This window comes from Sarcophilus harrisii, chromosome 6 (genome assembly GCF_902635505.1).
Source record: "Sarcophilus harrisii chromosome 6, mSarHar1.11, whole genome shotgun sequence".
NCBI classification, from domain to species: Eukaryota; Metazoa; Chordata; class Mammalia; order Dasyuromorphia; family Dasyuridae; genus Sarcophilus; species Sarcophilus harrisii.
In genome coordinates this window covers 159159838-159171183 of record NC_045431.1, presented here as the reverse complement: position 1 = coordinate 159171183, position 11346 = coordinate 159159838, and the positions used below count along the sequence as shown (strand labels likewise).

The 11346-nt window shown below is 33.0% G+C and overlaps 1 protein-coding gene across 1 annotated transcript; it reads right to left on the bottom strand.

Annotated features, from left to right (window-relative positions):
- Nucleotides 1–7342: 7342 nt before the first annotated feature.
- On the bottom strand, nt 7343–10024 carry CXCL10 (C-X-C motif chemokine ligand 10). Its single transcript, XM_003772875.4, has 4 exons — nt 9861–10024; nt 9237–9363; nt 8019–8108; nt 7343–7532 (listed from the first exon to the last, which is right to left on the bottom strand). Exons 1-4 carry the CDS (start codon nt 9931–9933, stop codon nt 7505–7507), a joined length of 318 nt encoding a protein of 105 aa, XP_003772923.2. The 5' UTR covers nt 9934–10024; the 3' UTR covers nt 7343–7504.
- Nucleotides 10025–11346: the final 1322 nt, after the last annotated feature.

Below are 11346 nucleotides of genomic sequence, written 5' to 3'. Positions count from 1 at the left end.
TCAAGTGGCTCACTGAAGCTCTATTTATGCTGCTTCTCCGAGAGTGGGATTGTGAGATATCTCCCAGCTTGCTCTCTGGCCCTAAGAGCTTCAAAGGAGGTGTGAATTCAGATATCTCATACTAAACCCTGAAATCTCCCAAACGTGTGAACTCCAGTGAGTACTTAAATACTTCTCTCTCATAAGAGTTCTCTAAAGGTGTGAACACAAGCATTATTGTCTATCAGTTGTACTTAGTACCTTGTTTCAAGTTCTGGCCCATAACATCTCCTAGTAGGATCAGATTAATCATACTGAACCATGCTAAATTAGATAATTATTGTCTCTATCAACTCTAATGATTTAACAATTTGTAAAGATTCCAACAACTTTTCACAGTCCCTCCTCACTTAAATCCAGTTCATTGGAAGTCTTGGTATCACCTTTCTGATGACCATGGTCCTCTTCAAAAATGAAGGACAAACGACAACTTAGGGCAAGAGTACTTCACCAGTCGTGGTTGCCTTCACTGAGTGCTAGTAAAGATAAAATATCTTAATCAAATGTGAAATTTTAGGCACTGTAACAGTTTGGTGATGATAGTTCTTCTGGAGTTGAAGGGGTCTTTTAGGTATTCCTCGGATCATAATTCTGGGAGATACTTGTTACATTTAAGAGAGAAAAGAGACTAAAACTGAGATGATATAATAAGGAATGATTTATCAACAATATTGCTTTCATATTCAAATTGCTAGAGGTATTCATTATTGGTAATGGATAAAATCAGTTTTTTTTTTCTTCTGTTATTGAATTTTCTCTAAAACAGCCAGGTTTGGCTCTTGCTGAAAACCCAGAAGTTACCTTTTAATTGATTGAAAACATCCTTTAATGAAACCCACGTCTGGCAGAAAATTGCAGGAAACATTGTTTTCTCCTGGTCACTAGCTAAAGGTTCTTCCTTTAATTAGTACATGAATATGTTTATATTTCTGATCTATCCTCCAAGAAAATTAGACTTTGCAAACAATGAAATTTATGTAGTAGTTGGGTTCACATTTTGCCTTCAACTTTTTAATCACAAATTGCTGTGTCTAGGTCTTAGGTTATAGGAAATTTCGTACCTTTTTCTCCCCACTTGAACCAGTTGTTCTAAATCAGCAAGTGTTTAAGTGCCTATTGCAAATCAGGCAAAAATAGGCCCTCCCTCTAAGAGCTTAAATTCTAATTGGCAACATTGTAAACAACTATTTACAAACAAGATTAATTCTAAGTGTGGTGAGAAGAAGAGGGAGAAGAAGGAGCTTGAATTATCAGTTCACCTTTCCAACAGCTCCTTCAAATATGAGCGTGTCCATCTTTTATCTTCTTTTACTGTATAAAGATTTTCTATTTTCTATCTGGTTTCTGGTCACAAACTTTTCCATTATGCATAATGGAAAGATATTATCTTCTGATTTTTATGGTGTTTAAAATTTTTTTATCTAAACTTATTTTTTGCCAGACTAATTTAAAAAAATCTAATATTTTGATTTTCCTCCCTAGAAACAAGAACCATTTTGCTTAAATGGTCAGGTACTTTTCAGATAAATTAATCAAAGCTATCTATATTCATTTGAAAATACTCTAAATCATCAATCTTCCCTAAGATCCTGAAAGAGACGATCCGGGTTCCTTATCCCAAGAGCTTTATGCTTTCCTATGCTTTCCAACCACCAATCTCTACAGCTGCTGTCTTGGGAATGACTCCAGGACAGATACATCCTGGTTCCTGCTCTTGCACAATCTGCAGCTACAACTTCTGAAGACCCAGGAAATAAAATTTTTGAAGTCAAAGTTCTTGGCATTGTCCAGTGGTTGAACATTAGAAATGGATGGAATTTTAGGAAGTGACATTAAAAACATTATCACTTGTTGCTGCTGCTCCCTAAGGGCCATTGACTTTTCTATTTGACTTGTAGCCAAAACTATCAATATGTATTATCTCCCACATAAGAATGTGAGCCTCTTTAGAACAGAAACTTTTTAATTTGTATTCCCCAGTGCTTAGCAGTGCTTTTTGCACATAGTAGTAAGTGCTTAATTAATACGTTATTCACTCAAATAGAACTAAACAAAAAACATAGTTTTTGTATATATATATATATATATTACATATAATGTGGGATATTACATATAATGTGGGAGTAGGTTTTTCCTGGTAACTCAGTCCCCTTTAGGAAGTTTTCACTTAAGGAAATAATGAGAAAACTAAGAAAACATACACAGATGTTTCCTCAAATCTCTTAAGATTTCTCTTAGTTGGAAAGATGTGAAGCTATTTCTTGCTGAAATACTGGGATACAGAAGAAAGAGAAAGGAGAGAAATGATGAATCACATCATCCTTGTTCTAAATAAGCCACTGAAAATTGGTAGTTGCTGCTCAAACAGTTTATAACAAAGGGGCTGATGGAATGATGTGATGGACATTGGGACATCTCTTTGAGAAAGATTAGACTCAGACTAGAAATGGAGTTGTAAACTGTTTGCCAGAGCTACAGACTCAGAGGTGCCAGGTCAGGTTAGGTCTAGTTAGATCTTGTAGGAGAAATGGATTTTAGGGTTCTTGGAATTAATGGCTTTTGAGAAACATAGTTGCTAATAAGATGGGAGGACAGACTCTTCTCACCATCTTTACCTGCCCCCATTTGGTATAGTTTCCTGATATATATATATTTCCTTCCCCCAATCCTTTAACCATCTGTAGGAAACAGGGATGATAATGGGAGAAAGTAACCATTGCAATAAAAAGGTAGAGACTCTTTTCATGCCATTTGGGAAAGTAACTGTAATATATAAAAAAGAAAATAAAACAAATTATAAGGGTTTTGATAAAGCTTAAGCTATTTGGATTTATATATGGAAAGACAATACTTGTGTCTTCTAACAACTTTATCATTATTAGGGCAGTTAGAAGGATTCTACATAGAAAGAGGGTACAGGATTGAGTTGATTATGTTGGGATGATTTAAGAAAAAATGTTTAGGTGAAAGAGGAGTAACCTGAGAGAAGGAGAAAGGGAGAGAAATATTGGGGAAAATTCTCTCATACAAAAATGGTATGCAAGAAAGAGCTTTTACAGTGGAGTGAGAAATGTGGATATATGGGATAGGCCACACTTGAACCTCATTCACATCTGAACTGGTTCAAAAAGAGATTTTATACACACACACACACACACACACACACACCACACACACACACATATATACACATATTTGTATATGTATTTGCATGTATGTATACATATACTCAATTGTTAGGAGGGGAAAGGGATAAGAAAAAAAGAGGAGAGAGTAATAAAAGAGTGAGGAGAGCCAGTTTTAAAATCTTTGAAAGACTGAAGCAAGCGAGGTCACTTGGAGGACTTTAGGGGAGTTGGTAAAGCTAGTTCCACAGCTGATAACCCATATCTGAGCTCCCTTCAATTATTTGTTGAAAATAAAGTCAACAGGACTGGAGTGTATTTTAAGACAGCATACTTATTAAAAGGAAAACAAAAAACAGGATAAGTTTTGACTAATAGAACAAGGAAATATCATAGCCTTCATTATATTTTCTATGGTTTTCTGGCATTTATGTAATATTTGACAGAAAAATATGCTTATGGTGGGGTATGAAAGGGAGCTTTTTAAAAAAAAAAAGTTATTTCCATGCTTTAAGCCTGAACTCACCTGATCCCACTCATTTCACTCACTTCTTCATCTTGCACTTTATGCCAGTTGTTGGCAAAAGGGAGGTCAGATTAAAGAAGTCAGTGGTCACAAGTAAAAGACTCTAGAGAGGTAAAGACAAGATAAAAAGAAAAGATAGACAAACAGAAAAAAATAAGATGACTGGAAATACACAGTGGTTAATCATAACTATAAATATGAATGGGATGAACTCACAAAATAGAAGTGGGTAGCAGAATGGATTAGAGACCAGAATTAAGTGTTACAGTGTTTACAAGAAATACTCTTGAAACAGAAAAACACAAACAGAATTAAAATTAGGGGCTATAGCAGGATCTATTAGGCGTCCGTCAGCTGAAGTAAAATCTCAGATAAAGCAAAAGCAAAAATTGACCTAATTAAAATGGATAAGCCAAAAAACTACATCTTGCCTAAAGGAACCATAGAAGTGAAGTAAGATCAATACTACATATATATATATATATATATATATATATATATATATGCACCAAATGGCATAGCATCCAAATTCTTTCTCTTCTTAAAAGTATTTTATTTTTCCAAATACATGTAAAGATAGTTTTCATCATTCAATTTTTCTCCCTCTTTCCCTTATCTTCCCCCTCCCCAAGAGAGCAAGTAATCTGATATAGGTTAAATATGTAAAATTCTTTTAAATGTATTTCCTTTTGTCATGTATGCAAGAAAAATAAGACCAAAAGGGGAAAAAAAAAACATTAGAATGAAAACAAACAAACAAAAATGGTAAAAATACTATGCTTTGATTCACATTCAGTCTCCATAGTTCTCTGGATGATGATTAGCATTTTTCATCCCAAGTCTATTGGAATTGTCTTGAATCACCATATTGTTGATAAGACCTAAGTCCATCACAGTTGATCATCACATAATCTTATTACTGTGTACAGTGTTTTCTTTGTTTTGCTCATTTCACTCAGCATCAGTTAATGTACATCTTTTCCGGGTTTTTTAAAAATCAACTTGATCATCATTTCTTACAGAACAATAATATTGCATTATATTCTTACACCATAACTTATTCAACCATTCCCCCAACTGATGGGCATAACAAGGAGGGCTTTTATCATTATATAAGTAGGGAAGAGCGCCCTGGGCATTGTAGGTAGGAGGTTCTGTGTTAGGAACTTGGGTCAGGGGTGTTTGGACAAAGCTATAATCTCTTATCTTTCCTTGAGGATTTTCAGTTAATATATGGTAAACTATGTTAAAGTATGTTGATAAAATGGGCCCCAGCAGAGCCTCTATTGGTAATTAAAGCACCTGGACAGATGCAGGGGCTTGGGTTGCATTAAAAAGCTCATGGTTAACCACCCACACAGATGCATGGAACTTGGGTCCTAGTAGACAGGATGCCAGGAAGCTTGGGTCTTGCTACATGTTTCTTTTCCTTATTTTTTTTTTTTCAAAATTTAGCCAATGGTTAAGAAATAAACAACTTTCTTGAAACAGTATAACCAATGAACAAAAATTAAGCATCTTCTCCCCTACCACTTACCTTTCTCTATAAAATACCCATCCTGGAGTACCCTGAGACCAAATAGTCCTCTGGTACTACTTGTTCCCATCCTTCTTTATATGACAATAGTCCTTTCCTTTGAGAAACCAATTTAGTATCCAGGTAATTCTTACCTATCAAACCTGTTCATCCTTTGTGTTGATAAGCTAGAAATAACACCCTCCTCATTTTTGCTATCTCTCTTCTGCTACCCCTACTTCCCCCATCCCAAAGTATGAAAGACATACTTTCCTTGCTCCTGATATGTATTTGCAAAAAAAAGTCACATCTGTGCATGAATAAATCTACATCTGTAAATGATTCTCACCGCTTTCCTTATGGTTATATATTTTTAAAATTTATATTTTCCCCCGTATTATCAGAAAATTTGTTTTCATATTGGAAGAACAAATATGTATTTTTATGCTATACATTATTATCTGAAAGCTGGTATACTTACCATAAGATTTAGTTTTTCCTATCATTCCTTTTTAATTATTTACATAAATGATTTCATAAACATAGCTAATTAAAATATAAGGAATATATGTGTAAGACATATTCCTTCTATATTTGTGTGTATACACATATACTTATATGTATATATGTATATACATTTCTTAACTTGGGGAGCCTTGTGGAAGACTGTGAACTTTAAAAGAGAAGTAGAGGACCCCATAGAGATTAGTGTAAGAGGAAAAGGATCAACATAGACAAAAACACTTTTTGCACATTTTTTTGGAGAGAGTACCCATTAATTTGGGAGTGGCTAATCAAATTATGATATGTGAACATATGAAAGATTGTGCTATAAGAAATAAAAGGACAATTTCTAAAAAACTTAGAAATATTTTTATGAATTGATATAAAGTGAGATGAGCAGAAGCAGGAAAATAATCTATATTGTAACAACATTGTAGAGAAAAAGACAAAGACTTTCAAATACAAGAAACTGAACAATATAATAACAATCTATGACTCCAGAAGATTAGTCATGAAACACACTCTTGACAGACAGCTAATGGATCAAACTACACAATAAGATATACATTTTTGGATACGGCCATTATGGGAATTTGTTGGATATTTGTTATAACAGTTTTTCTTTTTTGTTCCTCAAGGGGAGGAGAAGGGGAACTGAAAATATTCGGTAAGAAAAAAAGAAAAAAAAGAAACATAGAGTATAGTGTCATTGAAACATTTATATTAAAAAGTGTACTTTTTTTTTTCCTCATGATCATTACAAGAAAAGAGAAGAATTTGGAGCCTTGGAAGGAGAATAAAAGGAAACCAGAAAGCATCACAGACAAACAGAACTACAAAGACAAACTTAAAACTTAACAATTATTATATTTTATTATATCAACAATTTAGTATATCTTGGAACTCAACAATTTATTATATATTTTTTAAAAAGCATACAGTAGATGACAGATACTTGAAGATTAATGTATAATCCTTTCTGTTCTATCATATATGCTCATTTATTTGATGTGTAAAAGTTCAAAAAACAAAAGGAGGACTGTATCAGAAAAAAAGTAGAAGTATATAGTAACTGAACAGGGTTTTAATCTATACAGAAGCAGCATATAGCATGTCTTGCTCATCCCCTCATGAAACCCTGTCATCCCATTATTATAATAGCTTAACAACAAAGGAACACTGGAGTAGGGGCAGGCTAGTCTTGAACAGGACTGATAGTAACCTCAGAGATTTGGGGATCATGCTAGAAAAGAACTGTTAACTGAATGCTCAGAGCAGAGATCTAGGATGGTAAGGCATTCAGAGGTTTTTTAGTACATCATTTTACAAATGAGGAAACGGAGTTCTAGAGAGTTCCAGAGTCACTTCTCAAGGTTATACAGGCCATAAGGGGCAGAGTCAATATTTTCTTTGATTCTGAAGTCTAGCACACTTTCCACTATATAATGAACCATTTATTTTCATACTGGACAAAAACACTTATTTTTAAAATATCCATTGGAAAGAGAAAGACCCAAATTCAAATCCTGTCTCAACCGTTCGCTAGCAATATGACCCTGAGCAAATCCCTTAATCTCAACCTAAATAGCTTCTTTTGTATAATAATAATAGCACCTAACTCACAGGGTTATTGTGAGGATCAAATGATATAACATGTAAAGTATTTTGTAAACTTTAAAACATATGTAAATGCTGAATTTTAATTTATATGGTAACAAGAGTTATTGTCATGAAGGAGAAGAGCCATATTTGGTCACATTCTAGTCCATCATCTCATGAGTTGCTTGGCAATCTTTACTTATGATTAGAAACTTCTTTAGACCTATAAAAAAAAAAGTACAAATTTTAAAAGTTTTGTTTTGTAATTGATTTGGTCTCTGCTCTAAATCTTGTTGGAATTGAATCCCCAGAGTGGAAGTTAAGGTCTGGAAACAAGGTGAAAGACTTGCTAAATCTAATTATTCATTGGGCCCTTCCAGGATATGGGCCAATTCACACTTGATTATGAAACCTGATGAAAATATTCACTATTGATCTATATCTTGATGGTATAATCCATCCAAATGATCAAAATCTGATTTTATTATCTCGATTGGGTTCCTTGAAATTGGAATTAACCAGGACATCATCCATGAGAATCCCTTTTGCAAGGAGTAATACATATGGCTTGAAGTCAGACCACATGAAGTTTAATTTCCAGTGCTAGATGGACAAGCTCCATATCCCACAGCAATACTTGCTATTTCTCTCTTTTTGAGTGTATTGTTTCTTGGAGTGAAGCATCACTTAGAAATCTCAGAAAACTTACCTTTTCTTGTTAATTAATTTAATTAAATCGTTTATTTTCTTGGAGTCAGGGTTCAGACATCTTTGTTCCTGTGTTCTCTTCATTGTGGCACTAAAATTAATTAATCAGAGGGAAGAATTTAACTATATAATTATATTCAATGATAATGAGATTTATCTCTACATAATTATAATGGAACTGCAGATTGTCTTGGAAATACCCAGCTCTCAAATCCTAAGGCTTAATCTTCCTTTTTTATTGTGTGATGTTAAACCACTAACCTGTCCTAAACTGTAGATAAAATGGGAGATGATAGAATTTGCTCCATTCTTTAGAGATCATATTTAAAATAGTTTCCTTTTGTTATGACTCACTGATTACAATTTTCTTACATATCTATTAATTTTGAAGTATCTATTTTATATACTCTTATGTATACACGTGTTGCCTTCCTTGGTAAAATGTAAGATCCTTATGAATAGGGATTGTTTTTATCTATTATATCTGTTAGCCCAGTGCTTAGAACAGGTCATGACATATAGTGAGAGGTTAATGAATGCATATTGATTAATTTTTTCTCATCTTTTTAAGGAAAGAGATGAATTTAGAAGCTGGGAAATATTCTTAATTGCTAAAAGTAATTATACTTTCAATGAATTAACTTTACTGAGCTCTGACTAGATCATACTTTTTGTTATCTGTTTAATTTTTCTAGTTAAAAAAACCCAAATATATTTCTGATAGGAAAGAGAATTTGTAATTTAAAAAAAAGAGTTTATGATTTAACCATTGGGAAAAGATTTAAAACATGATTTTATAGGAATTTCTTATTAACTTTCTTTTTTTGTACTAGAACATCTTTGTAAAATATTAAGTCAAAAATTTAGATCCAGTTTTACAAAAGGCTCGAAATTGTCAAAACTGTAACTGGTTTTTTCTGTGATTTTTCAGCAATAAGAACTCACATTTTAATAGCATTTTTAGATGTACAAAGCAATGTGAGGTAGGCAATGAGTATAATTGTTTTAAGTGCCAAAAAAATTTAGGTCACATGCCTATTATCCCCTAAGTAATGAATATGTGAACTAGAAATTGAAGCCAGATCTTCTGAATATAAGAGTTGTGTTCTTTTTCTTGTACCATTTTCCCCTCTCCCAAACTTTTGATGTTTGATTAAAAACTATAATGGTTATGGGAAAATATTTTCTATACACACATAGTAAGTAGGTTTTTACTCACATGATCTCAATATGTGGACATGAAGAACTTGCAGGAATTACTTCAAGTTTTTGTAAGGATTTCACATTGGGGACAACACCATGAGACTTGATGCACCGACAACGTATATTTCTTGATAGTGGGGATCCTTAGGGAAAGAAATTGGCAGAATAGGACAAGTTAGTATAGTGTCTCACTATAGCAGAGAATATTCATAGGAAGCTTTTGTTTCCATTTACATACTTGCCACAGAATGGATTTACTTTGTGCAAACTAAAGCACATTGAGTTTATCTAGGCAGATGCTCCAGGTTACAAGGAAGCTAAATTTTGAGTATCTTTTAAATATTACAAGTTCTCATAATGAATGAATTTCAGGATGGTTTAGTTTTAAAAAAAATCGATAATAAAAGGTAAGTGTGTAAATTGGACCAACCCCAACATTAAGTTTGCTTTGGAAGATTTGTCTCTTGGATGTTGACAAATTGATTTAAATTATAAAGATTTTGTATATTATTCTGAGTGCCTTTTCATTCATAGGCAGTCAGTGAAACTTTAAAGCATTTCAATTCCATATTAGTAGCATGTATATATTAAATTCTAATTGAGCTCTAAAATACAATAATATATAACTGTGCATTCTTACCTTGAGTCGTAGGAGGAATAAGTAAGAGCCAGCAAAAGAGGAGAGTTATACAAAGAGCAGCATTTTGGTTCATGGTGATGAGGTTGGATGTTCCTTTTTAATCTCAGTGTGCTCTGAGAGTTGAAGAATTTCTGAGAGGCCATGTGCATAGGAATCAGTATTTATAGGCACTTCCTACAATAAATCTATTTGATATTTAACAAACCCGGGGAAGTCCCAGATTGTAAAACTGAAAGTATTTTTATCTAGTACTGCTTCCTTTTCTAGGAATTCCCCAATTTATTTTTCAATGAAAAGAATATTAGGTTTCTCTTTCTTTTCACTGGCTGTAAGAAATCAGCTTATTTCAGTAGCCTGCTCAGGAATTTGCACTTAGTAAGCCATAAATCAAATGTTTAGGCTGTTTATAAATAAAGATGATGGAAAAAATGCCAAAGAAATGTTTATATTAAAAAAAAAGATGAAAAGAGGCCATCTTCCATTTAAATAAATACTGATTAACTGCCTGTTGTCACTAAGAAACTGAACCAGATCCTGAAGAGTTGGGAAGATAAATGGATCATGCTCCTTTTACCCCAAAGAGTTTATTGTTTATAGATGACCTTAGATGAGGGAGTCCTGCAAAAGCATTTGGGAAGTTCAGCAGTGTCCCATGGACATGGAGTGAAGGACTTAAGATTACTTAAGACTGGAAACTTGAGGGCAATTTTCCTTTATATTTTCTTGAAATACTGCACTGAGATTATTTTTATCAATTTTTTCAGATAATTTGATGATACCATATTTAAACATATTATATATAAACATTTAAATATATAGATATTATATAATATTTTTATATTATTTCTCCTCAATCTGTTCTCCAGATCAGTTCTTTGGATGTTTCACATTCTTTTCTATTTTTTCATTCTTCTGACTTTTGTTTTATTTCTTTGTATCTTAGAATGTTATTAGCTTCCCCTTGTCCCATTTCTAGTTTGCAAGGAATTATTTTCTTCCTTAAGTTTTTGATTCTCTATTTTAAATGGGTTGATTTTTTTTGGCATAATTTTCTTGCACTTTATTTTTTTCTAATTTTTCCTTGATTTCTCTTATTTGATTCTCTTTTTGTCTTATTAAAGTCCTTTTTCAGTTCTTCCAAAAACTTTTTTTTTCCTTGGGACTATTTGATATTTCTCATCAAAAAAGGAGTGTCTTTTTTGGCTCCATTATCTTCCTCGGAATATAAACCCAAGTCTTTTCTATCCCCGTACTAGCTAGCTAAGAGTTGGATTCTTTCTCCTTTCCTTATTCAATTTTATTTATATATTTTTGTTTTGTTAACATATGTATGTATGTATCTTTTGATCTCTCTCCCTGCCTGTCTCTGTCTGTCTTTGTCTTTATCTCTCTATCTCTGTGTCTATTTTAGCAGTTATTAATATAATCAAGTTCTAGTCCTTAGTATGGGGAATAATGCGCCAAGTCTCAGTCTTCACTGAGGTTG